The sequence below is a fragment of the Ursus maritimus genome, unplaced genomic scaffold, assembly GCF_017311325.1.
Source record: "Ursus maritimus isolate PB19 unplaced genomic scaffold, ASM1731132v1 scaffold_27, whole genome shotgun sequence".
NCBI classification, from domain to species: Eukaryota; Metazoa; Chordata; class Mammalia; order Carnivora; family Ursidae; genus Ursus; species Ursus maritimus.
Genome location: NW_024425230.1, coordinates 30,679,423 through 30,702,697, shown reverse-complemented (window position 1 = coordinate 30,702,697; position 23,275 = coordinate 30,679,423). Strand labels below are relative to the sequence as shown.

Sequence of the window (23,275 nt, the reverse complement as noted above, 5' to 3'; positions counted from 1 at the left end):
AATGTTGTTCCCTTCCTCTTTTACAAGCCACAGACTCTACCTCTATTCCATTGTTATATTTCTAATAAATGTTCTTTCTCTATTGATTGGAACTTGAGGAGAAACCCCCTGCTTTAGAGATAACTTAATTTTAAAATGCTGTCTAGTCTGGGGATACCCACAAAAAAAATATAGTCACAAGGCAGTAGTCAAATATGCCCTTGTCTGTATCTTTAAATATGTGTGGACCAAGCAGAGATCCATTTACTGTTCCCAGAAATAAATATCTTTACCCTGTTTTCTGTTGTTTTCTTTGTGTGTTTGTAGTGTCTGCCTTTGCTTGGGGCACCTCTCAGAAGGGCAGTTTTAATCATTCAAGCCTTTTCACAAGTTCAAAAGAATTATTTTTTTAAAAAAACCCTCTTAAATTTGTGCCTAGGAAGCGAGCTGCTTGCAAATCAGTGAACGGCTCCCACAAGTACAAAGGGAACTCCAAAGATGTCAAACCCCCAGACCTCTGGATCCATCATGAGAGACTGGAGCTGAAACCCATCGATAAATCGCCAGACCCCAACCCCATCATGACTGATACTCCAATTCCTCGTAACTCTCAAGATATCACACCAGTTGACAACTCCATGGACAGCAACATCCATCAAAGGCGGAATTCATATAGAGGTGCAGGTCGTCCTCAAATGTGGGGACACTATTTCCATTTAAATCGTTTTCCATTTCCTACAGTGGCCTGAATGTGGTGATTCCTATGTGAGGTTAGGTTTAAAGAAATGTGTATTGTGGGATTTGGTCAACATCTGATAAAGAATAAATAGCTTGGGGAAAAATAGCTTGTTACTGGGGACAGGTTCTGTACCCAGATGAGACACCCTTCTAGGTCTGTTAGGTCTCTTCTCATGTGTCACCAGCTTGGTCCTGAAGCATTTGAGACAACCTGGCCTATGTCTGTGCATTTCATCCTATCTCTTCATTGGAGTCCACCTCTCATTGTGGTGTCCAGAACGTTCTGGGTCTGGACGCTCTTACTTGCGAGCACCACACTGCTGACGCGTGGAAGGCAGCCTTTGTCAACTGCAGTGACTCTCAACAGAGACTCCTGTAACGTGCTACTAATCACTTTCCTCTGTTTTCACTTCCTGCAGAAACGCCCTGTCCCCATTATGTTGTTTGCGAGTCCTGACCCCCCCCCCACTGGAAATGTTTTACTGCCGACGCTGCTTAGGGGCCGAGGGCACACGCTTATAACTAACCTCCGTATTTGATGTCTAGGGCATGAATCAGAGGACAGCATGTCTACACTGGCTGGAAGGCGGGGAATGAGACCAAAAATGATGATGCCCTTTGACTCCCAGCCACCCCAGCGTAAGTTAAAAGCCTCTCGTTTCCCTGTGCTGCCAGTCTACCCAGTCGTCCTGGGGAACCGCTACGAATGATCTCTTTGACTTCACATGATCCTGACACAAGAGATGACCCACCGAAGCTCTGGCACCTTGAGCAGGAAATACCAACACTTTCATATTTTGCAGTTAACATGATTCTCGAGATTATTTTTCTTTAGATAAATAAACTAAAAAGCCACTACCCCAGTCTCCCAGGAACAGAGAAGTAACCAATCCCCCGACAGTATACACGGCATCTCTACAGGAGGGATGGAGAAGCATCCTTCCAGGCTGGAGCTGAGGACAGCCAGATGTCACAGTGGTCCTTAACTTCTGATACACATTCAGTGTTGATGGGCACCTGTCATTTCTTTTAATTAATGGACTTTATATTTTAGAGGATTTTTAAGTTTATAGAAAACAAAATTTTTCAACCTTATTTGACCATGCCTCAATTTGATAAGCATAAAAGTTACCCGGCCTCCTTTAGTAATATTTGAAATCCAAAGTTAAATAACATGATTGAAAACCAAAAAATGAAGCAAACCAATTATTTTGTTCAAACTTCTGTGTCTTGTCCCTTGTCACTGTTTTCAAGGTAGGGAAGCCGTTCAGACTGGCTAGCACAGTGGGACTTTTGGGTGAGGGTCCCCTGTGCCATCCCGCAGTAAAGAAGTCACCTGCCTACTGATCACAAGTGTTTTCAGTTCTGTACCAGAGGTATTAGCTGTAAGCTGAACAGATGCCCAGTGAGGCTTAACACTGTCAGATACCCAGATTCAAATCCTGAAAGCATCCTCTAGCTCACTTTTCAGTTTAGCCCAAGTGAGTTTTTGAGTTTTTTATTCATTTCTTAGGATGTCCCATTTCAGAACTCTCAGCCGCCTCTCTGTCAACGAGTGGCAGAGATTTAAATAGTCACAGATACCCTACGCACAAAGAAGTGGACCATGGCTCCCCATACGTAGAAACTCATGAAATGTGCAGGTGTGGAAATGCACACACACTGTCACGCTCACCGTACACAGACATGTAGGCACTAGATTCTGAAAGTCAGCTTTGAAAGAGAAAGGGCTGATTCATTAGCCGGTCATTTCTGCACAAAGTAGGGACTATGGTGAAGAGAGAAGGGCCTGAACTTGGAAGCATGCAGGGAAGAACATGGTTTTCCTCTTAGAAGAGGTACCCTGGCTGGAGTCCCAGGTCTAAAAAGTGTCTGAAAAGAGTAAATCCCTTCTCCTTGTGTTTGATGCGTACGTAGCAAGATATGATAGCTTCTTGTGTACAAGATTTTAGTTTTTACCTGAACTGGCTTATTTTTAAATGTTAGGGAGAAAAGATATGTTGTACTACTTGGTATCAGTTTCTTTTCTATTTCTTTTTTGGGGGGTGGGCAAGGAGTACACATAAATATGCAGTACTATTTAATTTGTGCCTCAGTAGTTGGGTGAGTAGTGGAATCTCTAATTCAAGAATCTGAAACCAGGTATTCTGATATACTTGTGGCCTTCAGGTTTTCGGATCTCCTTTTCCCCAGGTGGCTCCAGTCCTTTTTCTCAAGCTGGGGTTCCCTGGAGTCTGTCGCACTGTCCCCCTACCTGGCCTTCAGCAGCTGAGCACTGCTGGGAAAACTTGCCGGCGTTGGTCTGAGGTTCAGTCAGCCTTGCACAAGGCCTTGCTCAGAAGCGCCAGGACCCAGGGCAGCTGACAGCTCGCGATTGCCAACCGTATTCTAGGGAGGGGCTTTCCCATTGTCTTATTTTTAGTTTACCCAATTTGGAAAGACTGGAAATGCCTTTAAAAAGAGAAAGTCAGTTTTGTTTTTCTGTGCTAGAGTCTTGCATACCTGGAATGCTTTTCAGGTTGTACTTACTAGGCAAAAGTCAGGAGGCTGCTTCTGCTCCCCCTGGCCTTAATTCTAGAAAATACTGATACTGAAACACCCTGCTTCGGAAAACCACCTCTGTTCCCCTGAAGGAGATGCTGACTCGCAGACGGTCCTGAACCTCCTCTGCCAGCTCTTCCAGCTTGTGTTTTATTCCAAACGACCACCTGAGCCTTCTGGTCTCTGAGTGCAGGGAAAGCCCCTGTTTTGTTCCCCGGCCTTAAGGAGGGAAGGGGCCGCGATGCTCCAGGGCCCTTGGTTGGTTGTGCCATCTGCTTGTCTGGCAATTGGCCAAGGCAGGAAATAGCTGGAGAATGAAAGCATCTAGGATTTTTCTTCACCAGAGTCATGCTAAGTGGCCCCACAAAGATCTAGGGAGATCCTGGGTGACAGGGACATTTAATAGACTCCAAAGGCTAATTAAGTTTTATCACCGTTTGTGATGCCCTTGCTTAGAGGGGAAAAAAGATCCCCTGTGTTCCTAGTCAGCCCAGCCTCTTTGCCTCTTTTGAGGGGATTAGAGCTGTGCATGTTGGTCTTAAACATTCTGTTTCTCGAACTACTGTCAGGAGTGCCGAAGAGAAGCTTATTCCCCAGCTGGGCTTCCGACTTTGTTTGCATCTCAGGATCGATAATGAAGCCTCATTAAAGAAGTGTTTTGTCTTCATAGAAAGTCGTATATGGAATATCTGTGTGGAAATTTGGATTCGTTAACAAAATGCAGCAAATTTAATTCCTTAGCCATTGTGGGAAGGAAGGAGGCAATTAGGAAAGATCCATTTCTATTTTAAAATGTGAATGGATGTGGCTGAGCTCCCAGACTAGAAGCAGTAAGAGATGGTGCCGTCGGCCTGTGTCCCGTGCCTTTCAGACTAGACTGGAGTTCAGTTCTGCTTGCGTTCCTTTTCAGATATGAAAACCTGATTAAACAGCTCCTCACCCATTCAGTCTAAATACCTATTGCATGCCTCATTCAACGATAAGAAAAAACAATATATTAGGAGTAGACTTGAAGGAAAAGAAACTTCTTTTTTTTTTTTGCAGGAGAAAAAAATGATAGAAACCTAAACCATAATTCGTTTGCTTATGGATTTATATTTTGTGACATATGCAAAGAGATATTTTTAATAACTCATGTAATCCATGTTTATTTTAGAAGAATTGGGAAATACAGATGAACCAAAGGAAGTTTTCAAACTCCTGACCATGCTTCCCCACAAGATAATCCCATTAACATTTTAGTGCGTGTTGCTCAGAGATTTTTTTCTGTGTGTGTGTGTATACATAGAGATAGATAGATCCACGCATAGGAGCGTGTTGATTTAAAGAAAAAAAACACAAATGTAAAATCCATGGCTAATTGTTCACATCCAGCCAGCTGCCACCCGGAAGCCAAGGGAATGGTTGTACTGCGTGGGAGGGGCAGGGGTGGCTTTGCTTGTGAACTGTGACTTGTGTGTGTCCGTGCAAGCATGTTAAGCACTTCTCTGTCTTGTGTTCATCCACAGCTGTGATTAGTGCCCATCCCATCCATCCCCTCGATAACCCTCACCATCATTTCCACTCCAGCAGCCTCGCTTCTCCAGCTCGCAGTCATCTCTACCACCCGGGCAGCCCGTGGCCCGTTGGCACATCCCTGTCCCTTTCAGACAGGGCCAATTCCACAGGTGAGAGATGAGGCTTGAGCCCTAGATGGAAAGCATTCCAAGAGTTGGCAAGCTGAAATGGGAAGGACTTGCCCTGCTTAGAAGGATGTGGAATTTTTCTGTGTTGTCTTATGTATCGTAACACTTCTATTATTGACTCAAATTGATTTCTGTAAAATTCACCCCCCATTTTTTTTCTCCCTAAGTCGGTAAGTGCTCAGTGCAAGGTGTCCTTTTAGTAAAAACACAGTAACTCTAATCACATAACCATGTCTTGTTTCATCAAGTTGCATCTTGACTCAGTCGTATTTTCAGTTTGTTTATTTTTTAGTCTTCTGATATGAAAGGAGGACTCATTCAGGATGGTTTTCAGACACGAGATATGGTCTTCGCCTCGCAGTCACTCTGGTTGGGAGGGTCTGTCGGGCAGCCGTAAGGTAATTCTCATTAGATCTTATACCTACTTCTGCTGCGGCCCAAGCTAAGAAATGCATGCAGGGCCAGCGGGGCAGTGGCCACGTTGAATTTTGTGTACACTGTAATCCTCAGGTTGCCCAGAGGATTACTGACGTTGGAAGGGGCCACACAGGCATGAATCATCTCTAAAGAACAGATAGGAAATGAGCCTAGAAATCTGCAGTGCATTTAAAGAAATACATTGCCAGTCAAACATGTCCCAGTTTGGAAATCTTAAGAAATAGCATTATCAAAACAGTTTTAAGGAGGAAATAATGAAGGTGAGGAGACAGTAAATGGAACAAATACTGTTGTTCCTCATTAAATGAAAATTAACTTCCATCCTTTCAGTGTTAGGTGCAAATCTGGTAACTTCTCATATGCACAATATGTTCTTTTTTCCATCATTCAAAACTTGTCTATTAATAGTTATGACGTTACTAATAGAATTAAATTTTGCTTGTCCTGGAAAATAAGGGAATTTCAAGTGAATTGCATTTTAAAAGCACATCAGAACCTCATCCTGGAAGTTTGGGTTGCCAATAACATCCCCCCCTCTCTAAGTTTTGATCAATTTGAAATGGACCTGGAACATCAAATGAAGATCAGAGCTTTGTTAAGGGATGTGTACTAACTCCCAGAGTTACTTCTCCCAAACCTTGACTTGGTCTGGAGAATGTCGAAAATGGGCCTTCCTGCTCTCTCGTTCCAGATCCAGGTTTGGGGCCCCCTGCCTCAGGGAAAGATTACTGGCGGCTGTCTGCAGAACCGAACTCTGCCTCACAGACATAGTCTCAGACAGAACAGGGACCAGAAAGCAGCCTCCCACATCTGCTCTTAGAAAGTAGTTTTTGTGTCCTGACTCTGTTTCTCTATTTTGAAGGCGGAAGAATCCCACCCCCTAGGATGTGGGCCTGCCTGAGTGCATGGCAGGCTCTTCCCAATCAGATCAGCCCCCTCTTCCTTCGTCTCAGACTAGGAGGGGCTTGAAGGTTGGCAAAGAGCAGGGCAGCCCTCACCCAGCCCTGACCCAAGTGGTCTAGTGCTGCTAAAAGGTCCTTTCTCTGCGGGCTTGGGCAGACAGTGAAGAGAGGATGAAGTAATGATTTGTGTCACTGCAGGGTTCGTCACTTCAATGACCAGAGGGGATAAAGAAGGTAAACCAATGACAGGGAAAGTCACTGAAGACAGATTGGAAACACAGAGCAAATACCTAGAATTGATCCAAATTCTCTCACTGTTGTATTTTCCTGGGCCTCTGGAGCTCAGTGCGGCTGAACGTGTGGGCTAAGCGTGACTAGGAGTTGGCCAGGGCAGTCCCTGCTCTAGGGAGCCACCCCTTGGCACAGGGAGAGCACTTTCCACTTGTCTGGGCCCTTGGCCAGTGTGAACTTTGTGTGTCTTAAACCCTAAGAAGTAAGTCAGTCAGGAAGTAGGCCCCTCAGCAAAGCAGAAATTTTAATTACAGCGTCGTTTTCTTGGTAGGCCAGCAGTATTGTGCCCTTCACTGGGAATATAGCGTGGCCCGTGCCCTCTGCACTGACACAGCTAGGCCAGGGCTCTGACTCATGGCGGCAACCTGTTGTCCTTTGTTACATTTCCCACCCTCTCTGACCCTCAGAAGCATATACATCAAAGTCAGGCATTTGAGGCAGCCACGGTAGGCCCGTGGGCCCAGAGCTGACCTAACCCGTCTGCCAGTACAGGCTGACATGGTCCAGGTTGGAGTCTGCTTCTTCTCTCCTACCCCCCGCTACCCTCCCTAACCAGTTTCTCCCCAGCCCAGGAGGCCACGGAGTAGGACCAGCAGCTCCCCAGCTGTGGTTCTGGCTGGCCAAAGCAAGCACAAGAAATGAGAAGGAGAAGTGAGCTAGGCCTAGTAGGGTTATCACAGCCAGACTTTCCACACCAGGAAGAGGTGTGTGAGTCCCTCACCCCTGGGACCAAGATCTTTAAGCTAAGGCGATAGCACTCATGCCTGGCATGGCTTGTCTCCTGAGAGCCCAAGGGAACAGATTCAACGATACCTCAGTGACAAAGGCAAGGAAAGAGGTTGGATTTCTACAGGCTGCTCATGCATTACTACTTAAAGAGTCCATTTTCCTTTTTGAAGTTGAGGTCGCTAGGAGCAGCCTGGTGTCTCCGGGCCCCTCCTCAGGACAGGGATGGTGGTCTGCTCCCGCTCACACTGTTTGAAAGGGCTTCCTCAGATGGTCTCCCCGGGGCTGGGTGCTCCTTCTGCCCCCGCAGGGTCAGGAGACAGGCGGTGCTGGAAATGGGCAGTGTAAGGTGGTAGTTCTGAGCGTGGGCTTGGGCGTCAGGGCACAGGGATTCAGATTCCCGCCCTTGCCATTCTGTGTCCTTGAGCAGTCCCCAACCTCCCGGCGCCTTCCGAGTTACTAGGAGCATAGAATGAGCTAATGCGCGTAAAGCACATAGCAGAGTGGCTGGCTCAGAGTAAGCACTCAGTCGTTCACAAAGGAAAGAACCTTATCAGTTATTCAGGTCCTGTGTTCACGTTTCACACATCTTCTCAATCCTCACTGAATTATGTTGTTGTCCCTGTTTTGTAGGTGAAGACAGAGAGTCACAGTCCAGGTGTACCCGACTCCAAAGCCAGTGTTTTCTATCCCACCATGCTCCCTTCTAGGACAGTTCTGACCCCTCTTCACATACCTGGAGACGCGTGTTCTTCCTTAGTCGTCTTCTCCAGGCTGATGTACCCCTCCCCCCGTTGTTTGTTTGTTTGTTTTGTGGACCCAGCACCCTTTGTACGGCGTGCTCTTAAAGCTGTTTTCAGACCTCCGCACCGTGTGGTTGTCCAGGTCTCCCTGGCGCTGTGGGGCCGTTGCTCTGTGCACAGCCCGCGAGGGCGTGCAGGGCCTGTGGCTTTGCCTCTCCTGTAGGAACCACCAGGCCTCGTGGGCAGATCTGGGACTTGTCAGGCAGACACGTTATCTGTGACAGGCCAGGTTCTAAGACCGTCAGTCAATGAGTGATGTTTTTAATCTCCTTCTGTCTTTATTTACGTCTTAGTAGACAACAGTCTCAGGAACGCTTATGCGCACTTCTAGTAAGTTCTCGGGAGAACCTTGTAAAATTGTGACCACTTAGCCGTGTGGGCGAGAACATTTCCACAGAGCAGCTGGCTGGCAAAGTCGGCTGGGACCCTCTTAGATTAGTCCATTCTTACCTAGCCTTGGCAGTGGTGCTAATCCACGCTCCCTTGGACTAGCACTGATCCTCAGTGCTTATCGAGCTGGTCTCAGGGGCCCTTAGAAGTACCCAGAACCCTGGTGTGTGTGTGTGTGTGTGTGTGTGTGTGTGTTTAATGGTAGAAGAAATGCTAACATTCAGACTTTCCTGCTGTAGAATCCGTTCGAAATACCCCCAGCACTGACACCATGCCAGCCTCCTCGTCTCAAACTTGCTGTACTGACCATCAGGACCCTGAAGGTGCTACCAGCTCCTCTTACCTGGCGAGCTCCCAAGAGGAGGATTCGGGCCAGAGTCTTCCTACAGCGCACGTGCGCCCTTCGCACCCACTGAAGAGCTTTGCTGTGCCGGCAGCCCCGCCCCCAGGCCCTCCCACCTATGATCCCGCGCTGCCAAGCACACCGTTACTAGCCCAGCAAGGTGAGTGAGGACGGTGGCACCACCGGCGGGACCCTTTGGCTCTGGCTTATGGCAAAAGTCACCCCTTCTTTGAAAATAGCAAGTATCTTCCAAGCTTATCCTAGCAGTTTAGACTAGCTGGAAGGCATCGCCCCTCTCAGGACGTATATGGGCTCCCCTCCTTGGGGAGTGCATGTGAACCAGAGAATAATTTGGCGGGGAGTGAGGGCTGACTTTTTGAATCATGTTTTGGGTGCAGAATTCTTGGTGTAAAATCCCATGGCTATGGGTGTGGGCAACAGATCTAGTCCACTTAACCTCCCAAAAATGCCTCCCTCTGTAGGATGCCTACAAGCTAGAGGATTGGGGAGGACAAGACATGGAAGTAAGGGGCCCTTCCGATGGGACAGAAGTCTATTCCTCAAGTTCACGTGGCCCAACAAAGTCCCCTAACCTGAAAGGCATGCTTTTCCCTACTTCTCCACATCTGTTATGATGGTCTGTTTTAGAGTAAGTCAGTGGTTTTCAAGCTTTTTGGTCTCAGGACCCTTTATACTCTTAAAAGCTATTGAGACCATGAAGGAGCTTTTCTTGACGCGAGCTAGATCTCCCAGTATTTAGCATATTAGAAAGTAAAACTGAGAAAATTTTAAAGTACTTTATTAACTCACTTAAAAATATCAATAAATATGTCATGTAAAGATAAATAGCATATTTTTATGAAAAATAACTTCAAAACAAAAACATAGAAAAGTGACATTGTCTTGTGTTTTTGCGAATCTCTCTCATGTCTGGTTTAGTAGAAGGGAGCTGGCTTCTCATACCTGCTTCTGCGTTCAGTCTGTTGCAGTATGTTATTTTGGTTGCAGTGTGAGAAGAAAACCTGGCCTCACAGATAGGAAGTTGGAAAAGGGAAAAGTATTTTTGTAACCTTTTCGGATAACTGGAGATTCCTTTTTGATACTGTAGCAAAACACAAGAAGTTGTAGCTTCTTATAGGTTTGTTTGTAATGTAATGGAGCCATAGCCGTGAGCTGTCTGTACTCTATTCCATTAAAATCCATCTATCTTGTACCTTGAATGCATGATATTGGACATCACACATTGGTCATTTGGAAAATATTGGTTCAGTAGGTTACACAGATTCTCCAAATCTTAACACATTTTGTTATACAATATCTAAAAATACATTTATTAATATCACCAACGTCTGTAAGTATCGGGAGGCTCTCAAGCTCTTGGTGGCAGATACACATTTTTCAAGATTCTAATTTTCACTTGAAACTTCAAATTTTACCATTGGCAGTAAATACCGTCCAGTGTTTTCCTTGAAGTGACTGGCTTACTTTATTTACTTTCTAGAAAATGTCTGCCAGATGCTCAAGTCTGAGTAACTGGTGTGTCTGTCAGTCTTCCTTTGGACTACCGTTAGTGTTTCATGACAAAAGCCACAGTTGCGCTTCCAACTCGAGCTGTCACAGATGCCTTGAACTTCAGACGGCCACTGTCCTGTAGGATATAGAAGTGCTTCGTGCATACTTTCCATTTTGTCACATAGAATACTTACAGGGTGTGTAACCAGGGTTGAGATTTAATGAAATAATTTCTACTACTTCATTAAGGATGATCTGCAGTTAAACGAGTTTTGTGTGTGTTTTCTTTTTTTAATTGCAACGCGTGTCCGTGGGTGACCTGACGGTTTGGTACCACTGCCTTAATTCATGCTAAGGCTCCGGCGGTTTTACTCACTGTTGCTTCCGTACCATCGGCACAGAGGCAAAAACGTCTTATTATTATGAAAAGAATGTTGACCTTACTTCTAGTTTTCTAAAGCCAAAGAGAATACTTTCTCTGGCCTCTGAGATGCCCCCACTTGCCCCTCCTTCCGCCTAGTGCACTGCCTTTACAGCAGGCTCTGTGCACTGGGTCTGGGTGCATCCCTGACCGTGAAGCAGTGTTTGGAACTTAGTTGCCCTCATGAGATCTGGGGGAGCAGGCTCGGCCACACCCCTAACGGTGCCCTTTCCCCCTCAGCTCTGAACCATCACATTCACTCGGTGAAGACGGCCTCCATTGGGACTTTAGGAAGGAGCCGGCCGCCTATGCCAGTGGTGGTGCCCAGTGCCCCTGAAGTGCAGGAGACCACAAGGATGCTGGAAGACTCCGAGAGTGTAAGTCCCTGGGCCCTCATCCCAGCCAGGATGTCTAGGTGTGTGTCCCACGGCTTGCGAGTGTGCCGGTCGCACTGATCTCATGTGCCAGTCGCACTGATCTCGTGTGCCGGCCCCGAAGCGGGAAGCAGATGCGCGCTCGTTCATTGAGCAGACGTGCTCTGGGCATCTCCTCTGAGCCGGGAACGGTGCTGAGGGTCTGTGCTTTCTCTTCCCCAGAGCTATGAACCAGATGAGCTGACCAAAGAGATGGCCCACCTGGAAGGACTAATGAAGGACCTAAACGCCATCACGACAGCATGAGGCCTTCCCCAGGACCTGACGGCAGACCTGGGTCTAGAAGTCTTGGGACAGAGCCTGGAAAGCGAGGATTGTACAGAGCACGCTAGGACAGCACTTGAGAACACAGAGCGAGCGAGCAGACCAGCCGGCGGCCCTGCGTGGGGCCGGTTCCAGGCACGGCCACCTGCCTTCTCCTGGTCGGCCTGGAAGAAGCCTGTGTCGAGGCGGCTTCCCTTTGCCTGCTGACACCCTGCAGGACTGGGCACCATGGGCCAAAATTTTGTGTTCGGGGAAGAGGCAGGAAGTGCACCCTACATTTCACCTTGTGGTCAGGCTGTGTCTTCGTGCTGCGACGGCATCGCCTTTATGGAGTGTAGACATTGGCGTTTACGTACGGTTTTATTTGTGTCCTATTTTATTTTACCTTCGAAAGAAAAACACTATCAAAACCCAAGCGAGTCCATGGTGTTCGCCACAAGTGGTTGACGTTCGGCTGCTTGTCTGAATTGTGTGTGGCAGGTCACTGACAGCGCGGGCGGGTCCGGGGTTGGCTTGTTTGTTTTGTTTTTGAATTCCGAGTCATGGCGTCCTCTACCAGCTGTTAGTCCACCACTTTGAGGGGGGAGGAAATGTTGCATTGCTGTTTGTAAGCTTTTTTATTATTTTTTTATTATAATTATTAAAGGCCTGACTTTCTCCTCTCATCACTGTGAGATCACAGATCTATTTGAATGAAATGTAACATTGAAAAGACTTGTTCGTTGCTTTCTGTGCAGTTTCAAAGTATTGGGGTGGGGGTGGGCCGGGGGGTTGGGAATAGAAAGTGGAGGGGCTGCTGAGGTCTGTGAATGTTTCAGTCGTCGTGCTTTCTTCCAGAAGCCTGCAGAGAACGGAAGCATCTTCTTTTTCGTCCTGTCCTGGCATGTCCATCTCTATTGTCACTAAGTTGCAACTGGACTTTCATTTGGATCTAGTTAAAAAATTCTTCTGTGCAATAGGTGAGTTCAAGGACTTAGCTGCCCTGATGTCTGGGTCACACCCTGTTGAGAACGTCCACGCGGAGGAGCCGGTGCCGCACTTCCGATCTCTGGAGTGATGCGGAACAGGCCGAGAGCCTGCGCCCGCTCCTGGAAAATTGGGGCAAGATGGAGCCCTTTCCTGCTGTTACTGTGTGTTCCCTGGGGGACGTGGGACGTGAAGGAAGGAACTTTGTTTCCTCACAGGACGCCTTGCTTCTCTCTGGTACCTGTCCTTAGCCAGTGTGGCTCTCGCTGCCGGGTTTCAGAGCCCCTTAGGGAAAGCATTTGCAAGGCCAAGGCAGGCAGGGGCTGCAGACCCCGTGAGGCTCTCTGCTTCTTTCCAAACATTGTTCTGGAGGTAGCAGGGGACAGGGCAGTGGAAAGGGACAGAGGAGCTGGCTGCCACCTCTTCGGTCCCAGCGGCTCGGCGAAGCCCCTGAGTAGAAGGGGGTAGCAGTCTCCTCCAGTATGCTGAGAGGCCCTTTGCCTTTGCAGACAGCTCTTAACGTTCTCTTAGAAAGGTAAGGAGCTGAGGTGTTTTATTTTACTATTGAGAATATTCACAAAATCCAGGACTGACCCGCTAGCACCCACTCCCCAGAAGACAGTGCGGAAGGCAGTGTAGAAGGCCCATCAGGCTTCAGTTCTGTGGCCGGGAGGAGGTCAGCTGCTGAGACCACCGGTGGGCACCCAGCCCACCAGCCCTGGGGCCCCGGGCTCTGCCCTGGCCCCGCAGGCACCCCACTTGCCTTTGTACATTTGTTATTTCCCCTTTTTAGGTCTTAACACATATTTGCTTTTGTAGAAGACGAACTCTTTGTATTTATTATTTTGGGGGCAATGAAAAGTGCAATGCTGGAAGTCCTGCTGCCATGCTAGCTGGTCACAGAGGATCGTGCTAGGCGGGATTCTGGAAAACCAGTGCACTTAAACTGATCCCGAAGAGAGCACCCCGAGCACTCCGGACACCAGGAGGGCTAAATTCCCCAGAAGCTGTCTTACCTTTTGCCCAAAGAAACGTGCTCGGTATTCGGGGCGCTCCCTCCCGTGACCCCTGACACTCGTGTTACCTCAGGGCCTCGGTACCTGGATACTGCCACAGAACGGGGGCGGGGGGGCCTATTTTTAAATAAAATAACTGTTCAAAGTTGGGGGATTTTTTAAAATTAAGAAAAAGGAAAGCTATTCTGTATTGCACCTTTTCACAATTTAATACATTTTCTTACATTTTCCTGTGATTTTTGTAATTAAACCATCGTGCGTCTCGTAACGTCCTAGTTGAGCTGCCGCTCGGCAGCTTCCTTCAGGAGGGTCTGGGACAAACGTGTCTGATGCCTCGTTGCCTGCTGGAGAGGGGCCTGGAGGACTGCTGGGGACTAGCTTCTGTACACACTTGTTCAGCCTTTTCTGTAGTTGATGCTGTAAACTCTATGGCTTTTTAAAAAACGATTTCATGTTTTTATTTAGTATTGGAAATCCAATACACTTTTTTAATCCAATCAAACCCCGGTGTGGTCAAAGAGTTTTTTTCCTTAAGAAAACAAGAGCTTCGCGTCCCGGTTCCCAGCGTCCGCATGACTTCACCGCTGCCCTCACAGTCTTAAAGGCAGGCGTTCCGGGGGGCCCCCAGGGAGGCGTGCCAGGTGAGCTGGGAGACCGCAGGCCGCGGTCGGGTCGCCCGCCAGCCCCGAAGATGAGCCCTGTCCGTGTCCCCCACCCCCCCATCACTGCCCTGAAGGGACTGAGCAGCCCGAGGAGTGTGCAGCGAGCCACGAGACCCCAGCAGAGAAGTCCCTCCCGGAAGGTGCGTGGGCCAAGTCCCTGATGCGGTAGCATCCCGGCCGCAGCTCGATCTTTGGGCAGCCGTGCGGATGCGGGCCTTCCACGCCCAGGCCAGTCTCTCCGGGGTGACACGTGCAGCGGGTCTGCCGGAGCCCCGCCTCTGCCGGGCTGCCTCGCTGTCCTCCGCCTGCGCTCCGTGCCCTAGCTTGGGCTGCTGAAACAAGAGCACCTCGGCCCGCGGGGCTCAGACGGCAAGCTGATTTCGCACACTTCTGGAAGCTGGGAAGCCCAAGCTCGAAGTAGCAGGAGATCTGGTGTCTGGTGAGGACCTGCTTCCTGGTTCAGAGACGCCATCTTCTCGCTGTGGCCTCACAGGGGCTCTTTTCTAAGGGCACTGATCCCATTCATAGGGGCCCTCGTGACCTAATCACTTCTCAAAGGTCCCCCCTTCCTATACCATCCCGTTGGGAATTAAGGTTTGGACATGTGAATTGGGGGATACAAACATTCAGTCCATAACGCTGTGAGATTTCTCACGGTATCTGAGGGTCTAGGCTTGGAATAATGCTGAGCACGCGGCCGTAGGCCGTCCCCTCCATGAACTGGCCATCGAGTGGGGGACACGGAGCTCAGCCCCAGCCCTTCATCTGCTCTGCTGCCGAGTGTGCCTCGTGAAGCCCAAACCTCATCATGCCCGTTAGCGGTCCCGGGATGGAGTCAGCTCTCCGTGCTAAGTCTGTGCTGGTCTGCCATGGCCTCCAGGCCGAGACCCCATCACCGGGTGCACCCAGCATTCCAGCCACGGAAAGTGACGGTGAAATGGGCATTAGAGGCATGGCACGTGGAGCCCCCCCCCCCGCCCCCACCGCGCCTGCTCTAACAGCCAGGCAGCCCACCGGTGCTTGCCCTCCTCTGTATCCCTAGATGGAGCTCTTGGCACATCTTACACTGATTTACTAGTTTGAGCCTTTTTCCACTGGACTGTGGACTCACATATGAATTCCTCTTCTCCAAATGCCTAATGCCAGAGGCAGTTTCTGACAACAGCAGATGCTTGTCTCCTGGATAGATGGACAGATATGAGGACTCAGGGCCTGGAGCATGTAGGATGGTTTCCCACACAAATAACCAGCCTACTCCTCCTTGGAGGGATCCTAATAGGTCCCTCTTGTTACTGGTGCCAGGACCCTCCCATTCCAGCAGCCATGGCCCTTTGGTGTCCTGGACTGAACCTGAAAGGTGACAAAGACCCGTCTGCCTGGCAGTGCTGAGAAATGATGCTGATGCCACAGTGACCAACTCGGACTGGGGACTAGGGCAAGGCTGTCCTCCAGATTGGTTCTGAGATGAACATTATGAACAAGGCTCTTTCCCCAGTCCATCCGCCCCTCCCAATCTCAGCCATCTTCCTGCTAGGGGTGTGGTATCATCAGGAGAGACCAGACAACATCATTGAACACCCACCGTGTTGATGGGGACGGGGGCGTGGGCAGGGAGAGAGAAGCGGGGGGCCAAGAGCGGCTCCAGACAGCAGGCGCACCTCTTCACCTTGGCTTTCCAGCTGCCGAAGGAGGGGGTTCACCAGGAGAGCTAGAAGAGGTGGGAGAGGCTAGTGGAAGGAAAAGAGCACTTTACATTTCTTATAATCTTTAAAAAGTATGTAATGTGGGAAAAATGCTATTTAAAACTGCAATTACTCTTGAGCAGAGTGAATGATGTTCATCTCGAGATGCTCTTGTACTCAACTAGGAGGGACTTGATGGGTTTGGAGATGAAAAGATGGGCCTGGAGCTGAGCTGAGAAGGGGTTATTGCTGCACGATACAGAGGAATTCAGAATTTCCTGCAAAAATGGAGGGCGGGGGAGGCAAGAAGGTATGCTGGCAGCAGGTGTAAGCAAGACGCAGAGAGAGTGAGGGGCGAGGTGGGAAGGTACCCCCAGTGGGAAATGGCTGCCTTTGAGGTGCCCAGAGGGCTTTTTCAAATGGGAAGCTCTGAGAGGTAATTTAAGGCTGTTTGCTCCTTGCACAACTAGAAACGACCCCCCTCCGGCTCCCCAGATCTCGCATGCTGTCTGCCACGTACGTGCACAGGGCCTGGCATGAGTTACTGGCTTCCCCCCAACAAGGAAAGGGGCAACGCGGGGATGGACAGCCCACAGATCTGGCATGGTGAGGGTGACCGTAAGTGGGACTGGCTCACCGGAAACAGGGGCCCAGAGCTGGAAATGACTAAAAGAATCTAAACCGGAGAATTCACAGAAATCCAGGGGAGAGAGGGGAGGACATGAGACCTTCCCCAGGTCAAGGAATGTGAAGGCCAGTCAGCCTTATTCAGGTTGCAAGAGGCAGGCCGACGTCAGCTGGTGTCTCGGTTGCAGTCATAGGTTTGCACGCTCCCCATCCCCGTGCCTTGGAGCAGGGCCCCGCCACCTGACACAGGTGCGAATGCTACGGGCCTGTCTCTCGTTAATGGGTCTCCCTTCTTCTCTGGACCCCATCTCCTAAAGGAGGAGTCGGAGAGCCATTCTAAACTCTCCCCTCAACACCACATCTGCCTCAGATGTGCCCCGAGGTGGCTCCTCTTCGTCACATGTGGGGCAAACTCCCTGCTGGCCCCTGGCCTCTGCCTCACCAGCGGTCCAGCCTCCCCACGACTACGGGGAGGATTTTTCTAACTCAGATCCAGCCTTCCTCCCCTGCTCAGCACCCCGCACTCACTTCCCTGTCACCAGCCCTGCAGAAAAGAGACCAACGTGGCCCCATTTGCCTCTTGACATCAATTTGCAGTTCGCGCTTACAGCCTAAGCCATGACGTCTGACCTCTAGACCTTTCCCTTTGCCTCACATTGTCACCCTACCCACCACCCTCATGACTGGCTTTCTCTGCCTAGTAAATTTCTCTCCATCTCTAAGGACCCAACCTGACCATCCGGACCTCTGTTCTTATTCATATTTCTGTCTTTTCCAAAACGCTGTAAACTCAAGGAAAACAATCACGCTAGTGTTTGGATTCTCCATCCCAGTGTCTAGCACGCTGTAGGTGTTCACTAAATGAACCTGGCTGAGGAAGACGAACTTGAACTGACCATGGCCCAGTGCTGGGGGAATTGGACAACATCCGAACTCATCCCGGGAGCACTCACTCAGACGGGTTTTGCGGACGAGGTAAGGCTGAGCTGAGTGTAGGAATTACTGTGAGGCCGTCTGTCTGGAACGGGAAGGAGCCATTGCAGAGCTGGGAAGCCGCTCACTGCCTGTGGCCATCAGCGTACCTTGAAGAGAACAAGTCCCAGCCACCCTGTTTCCTGCTGAGGCCATGGCCTCTAGGACCGTGTTTGGCCTGCTGTCTTTGGATTCAGCACTGGAGTCCCAGCAGGCCAGAGCAGAGGATAGGGAGGGTGCACAGAGCTGGTGCTATCCTCCCCCAGGACCCCGGGAACACTGCAAGGGTGATTCCGGGCCCCATCAAGCTGGGGTGGTTGGCCAGGTACCACAGGTGGGGGGTCAGTCCTAATGAGTTAAGAATAAGGTGGGTTCCTTTCATAAACTCAAAACCCAGGTCTTACTGAGAATTCTGGTCAGCTTTCTGAAAGAGGCCAGAAAGATCTACTCTTGAAGACAAAATGATGGCTCGAACTCCCATAGACAAAGTTGCCTAGGACATGGCGGGAGAACCAGCCAATGAACATTCTAGACTAGTACACAGAAGGGAAATTGGCTGGAACTGGAGCCAGAGAGATCTTGCCATGGGCAGGTGGTGTGAGAAGAGGGATATTCAGGGCCAGTCAGAAAAGAGTCTTCCTCCGGTAGGGGAAGAAAGGGATAAAGAAAGGGGGGGTAATCAGAAGGGGGAATGAAGCATGAGAGACTATGGACTCTGAGAAACAAACTGAGGGCCTCAGAGGGGAGGGGGGTGGGGGAATGGGATAGGCTGGTGATGGGTAGTAAGGAGGGCACGTATTGCATGGTGCGCTGGGTGTTATACGCAACTAATGAATCATCGAACGTTGCATCAGAAACCAGGGATGTACTGTATGGTGACTAACATAATGTAATAAAAAAACATTTAAAAAAAGAAAAAAGAAAAAGAAAAAGAAAAGAGTCTTCCTCACCCAAGAAGCTGGGAATCATTCGTGGCTTCACAAATACCCCCAAGGACTCCGAGGATGCAAAATGAGTAAGACAGGCTCTGTTAATGTGTCCACACTCTAGAGGGGAGCACAGACATTTAACAGACAGAAATTACCGTCCAGCACAAGTGCTGAGACCCAACAGAGTGGCGATCTGGTAGAGCAAGGAAGGAATGTCCAACCCTGCCTGCAGCCTGGGGCGGTCACAGAGTAAGTCAACACTGACGGTGGTAGGGAATTCCCTAGAGAAAGGAACCAGAGTTTCTCCCAACCCTTCTGGCAGTAGGTCTTCAGAGCAGGGAAAATTCAGATACTGGCTAAATTACAGCAGGGGTACTTTGAAATGATTTGCTCAAAAAGGAAGTAAAGGATTTCCCTCACAGCGGACCAAAAAACGGACCCCAAGTGGTAAATGAAAAGGGAAGCTAGCTCTTCCTGCCCTACGGAAATCCGAACACCAGGAACCTGGAAGGCGGGAGAGGCTGGAGGGAGCCAGCTGACCCTGACGCAGCCAGAGCACGGACAGGGAAGCTTCCAGGCTGGAGGTGCCCAGGAGAAACCTGTTAGGAAACCTGACTGGCACTGATACATTTAAAAAATAAGTAAAAATGATCATCTCCCTTGAGAATTCATTGAAGATTTTTTTGTGTCTATATTCATAAGGGGTATGGGTATGTAGGGATTCTTTCTCATACTTTTTTAAAATCTGATTTTGCTTATCAGTGTAATACTGGCCTCATAGAGTAAGGGAAGTATTCCCTCCTCTTCTGCTTTAAAGGATTGGTGTTAATTGCTCCGTAAACATTTGGTAGAATTCTCTAGTGAGGCCATCTGGTCCTGGACTATTTTTTTATGGGAAATTTTGTTACTAACTTAATCTCTCTACTTGTTATAGATCTATTCAGATTCTCTATTTCTTCTTGATTCAGTTTTGGTAGTTTGTGCGTTTCTAAGAATTTGCCCCTTTTCTTGGGGTTATCTAATTTGTTGGCATCTAGCTGTCCACAGTGTACCCCTCTGTTCCTTTCTTATTCTTATAGGTCAGTAGTAATAGCCCCTCTTCCCTTCCTGTTAGTATATTGAGTCTTCTCTCTCATTCTCCTCTGTTTTGCTTTGGTTTGTTTTGGAAGCCTAGATTTTTTTAAAATGCAAGTTGTAAGTTCATTTTCTTCAATATAGAATTAACAGGGTTAATTTGATGCCCCAAATGAGGTAAAATTGTAACTTTTGCATATGAAAACTTCCCTTGAAGTAGTCGGATCTTTGTGAAAGTTATTGTCAGATCAAAGAAAATACAGTTCAAGTTTATTCACAGAAATTAAAAAAAAAAAAAGAAGTGTTACTTGGGAAGTTCCAAAATGACAGTTCTATGCCAGAGTTATAATTACCAGGGGGAAATATACTCTCTTTGCTGAGCGTGTCAACAGCACATTAATACTCTCCATACATTCGCTTTATATGAAAGCATGTGCATTTTGCAAAAAGAGTGTGTATGTACCTATAACCTCATTTTTGAAACTGGACTCGATTGCCTAATACTCTCCAACAGGGTCAGTTGTCAAAATTTGTCAATTTTGTTGATCTTTTCAAAGAAGCACCTTTTGGTTTTGCTGGTTTCCTGTATCACTTTTCTGTATTTCTGCTCTAGTCTTTATTCTTTCCTTCCTTGTACTTGATTTGTTAGTTTGCTTTTCTTTTCTGAGTTTCCTAAGGTGAATGTTGAGGTTATTGATTTAGGGTCTTTTTTAAATATAGTAGCTTATTTGCTATAAATTTCCCTCTGAGCTCTGCTTTTGCTGCACCCCATAAGTTTTGGTATGTTGTGTATTTGTTTCCATTCATCTCAGTTTCCTTTCTAATATTCCTTGTGATTTCTTCTTTGACCCCTTTCATTCTTTAGAAGTCTGTTGTTTAATTTTCATATAGTTGCAAATTTTGCAAATTTCCTCGTTATGAATTTCTGATTTCACTATATGGTTGTCAGAGAATGATACTTTGTATGATTTTAATTCTTTTAAGTTTATTGAGATTTGTTTTGTGGCTAACATAGGGTCTATCCTGGAGAATGTTCCATAGACACTTGAGAAAAATATGCATTTTGCTGTTGTTAGGTTGGGTATTCTAGTTGGTTTGTATTGTTCAAATTTTCTCCTTCCTTCCTGATTGTCTTTCCAGTCATTTTACCCATTATTGAAAGTGGGGTATTAAAGTCTACAACTATTGTTGTTGAGTTATCTATTTCTCCCTTCCATTATATGAGGTTTGCTTCCTGGATTTTGGGGCTCTGTTGTTAGGTGTTTGTGCATTTTTAATTGTTAAATCTTCTTGATAGATTGATTCTTTTATCATTTAAAAATATTCTTTGTCTTTAGTACCGATTTTGTCTTAAAATATACTTTGTCTGATATTAGTACAGCCACTCCAGCTCCCTTTTGGCTAAAATTTGTATGATGTATCTTTTTGCATCTCTTCAACTTATTTGAATATGAGATGTGTCTCTCATAGACAGCAGAATTGAATTTTTTATATATAATTTATACTTAATAAATAATATATCACAGTTTGTACTATTTAACATATAAATGTATTAATACATATTAATTAAAGTGGGTATAACATAATGTATTTTGATTATATAATATATTAACAAAACTATGTAGTTTTATTACTCATTCTGCCAATTTCTGCTTTTTAATTTGAGTGTTTACTATTTACATTTTATATAATTACTGATAAGGTAGGATTTACATCTGGCGTTTGCTATTTGTTTTCTATGTCTTAATTTTTTTTGTCTATTACTCTGTTACTGCCCTTTTTTGTGTGTTAAGTAAATATTTTCTAGTGCACACTTTTAATTCCCTGTCCAAAGTCATGAATCACAAAAGAAAAATTTAGTAAGTTGAACATCATCAAAATTGAAAATGCTTACCACTTGGGGCACTTGGGTGGCTCAGTCAGTTAAATGTCTGACCCTTGGTTTCAGTTCAGGTCATGATCTCAGGGTGGTGAGATCAAGCCCCACTTCAGACGTGTGCTGGGCATGGAGTCTGCTTGAGCTTCTCTCTGTCCCTCTCCCTCTGCCCCTCCTGCTCGTGCTGTCTCTCTTTCTAAAATAAATAAATAAAGCTTAAAAAAAATGTTTACCGTTTGAAAGACACGATTAAGAAAATGAAAAGGTGAGCCATAAACTGGGAGAAAATATTTACAAAACATATATATTATAAAGGGCTTGTATTCTGCAGATTAAAACCAGGAGTCAACGGTACACGCCCTCTTGACAGTATCAAGTGTTGCAAAGATGTGCAGTAACTGGAACTCTCATACAATTGCTGGTGGATGGAATGCAAAACAGTATTCCAGCTCCAAAAATAATCTAGCAGTTTCGTATGAAGTTAAACATAAACTTACCATAGGACCCAATAGTGCCACTCCTGGATATTTATTTTTTTTAAAGATTTTACTTACTTATTTGAGAGAGAGAGATGGTGAGCAGGGGGAGGGGCAGAGGGGGAGGGAGAGGGACAAGCAGTTTCCGCGCTGAGCCCAACTCCAGCTCGGGGCTCGGGACTCCGGGCTCGATGTCACAACCCCGAGATCATGACCCATGCCGAAACCAAGTCAGACACTAAACTGAGACACCCAGGTGCCCCACTCCCGGATATTTATTCAAGATAAACGAAAATCCATGTCCACATGAAGACTTGAAATGGATGTTCATAGGAGCTTTATCCTGGATAACTAAACACTGGAAAAAGCCACGTGTTCCTCAGTCGGTGAATGAGCAAGCAGATTGTGGCTTCTCCAGAGCAGGAAGAGTTGCTGTGTAATACACACAACACGGACAGATCTTGAAAGCTCCACACTAAATGAAAGAAATCAGACCCAAGAGACACATATTTTATGATCCCGTTTATACGAAATTCTAGAAAAAACAAAACTTTAGTGACAGGGGCAGACTGCCAGGGGCCAGGAGTGGGAGGACAGGGATTCGCTGCAAAGGGACATGAGTGTTTGGAGGAGTGATGGAAATGTTCTCGATCTTAACTGTTGGGGGTGGTCATAGGACTGTGCACAGTTGTCAAAACTCAGCCGCGATGAAGCAAATAGATCCCGGTAGCAATCGCAACATAAAAACAAGGTACGAGGCATGAATCTAACAACATGTACAAACCGTCATGAAGAAAAGCATAAAGCCATGTGCAAGATTCGGCAGAGGCTGTTAATGCCCAGCAAATATTCCCTATGGGCCCTCACGTTTCACAGCCCCCCTGGCAGTTACGTGATGGCCGAGGGACAACAGACAGAGGAAGTGAAGTGTGTCGCTGCTGGAGAGAAGTGGTTCGTAATCACTCTTCTCTTCCAGTTGTCTCTGCTCCACCCACAGTGATCAGGGGACCAGGGGTTCCCGCTGACATCTGTGAAGAGAGGGTCAGCCCAGCCCGCAGAGGAATCTACTTGAGCTGGAATAAACCTTCGCTGTGTGAAACCATTGAAATTTGGAGCTTTTTCTGTTGGGGCGGCGAGTGTTAATTATCCTGACTAGTCAAAAAAAAAAAAAAAACAAAACCCCAAAAACCCATTACAGAAGACCCAAGTGTGGAGACAGTTATACTCTGTTCATCCATAGGAATATAAACTTTAATAATAATATTTATGTAATTTCAAATGAGAAGTCCATCGAATTCTTCATGCATCTTAACAAAGCGATTACACAGTGTACGTATGAGAGTACAAAGAGCCTAGAATAGCCAAGACATTCCTTAAGAGGGAGAAGGTGGGGACTCGCTCAACTAGGAATCAACATACTTTGTAAAACTATAGTGACTACGACAGGCTACCGTTTGAACAAGGATAGGCAAGCTAATGGTACTGGACACAGAGCCTCAACATAGACCCGGAGACGATACAGGAGTGA

The 23,275-nt window shown here is 47.3% G+C and overlaps 1 protein-coding gene across 1 annotated transcript in view; it reads left to right on the top strand.

The window, feature by feature from the left end:
* Positions 1 to 13,951, top strand: part of NEO1 (neogenin 1) — a 201,815-nt gene extending 187,864 nt beyond the window's left edge. Inside the window, exons 27-32 of the mRNA XM_040642636.1 lie at positions 419 to 657; positions 1,264 to 1,356; positions 4,767 to 4,925; positions 8,733 to 8,996; positions 11,010 to 11,146; positions 11,366 to 13,951. Of these exons, the coding sequence (XP_040498570.1) occupies positions 419 to 657; positions 1,264 to 1,356; positions 4,767 to 4,925; positions 8,733 to 8,996; positions 11,010 to 11,146; positions 11,366 to 11,449 (976 nt within the window). The 3' untranslated portion in view covers positions 11,450 to 13,951. The remainder of the gene's footprint in view (positions 1 to 418; positions 658 to 1,263; positions 1,357 to 4,766; positions 4,926 to 8,732; positions 8,997 to 11,009; positions 11,147 to 11,365) is intronic.
* Positions 13,952 to 23,275: the final 9,324 nt, after the last annotated feature.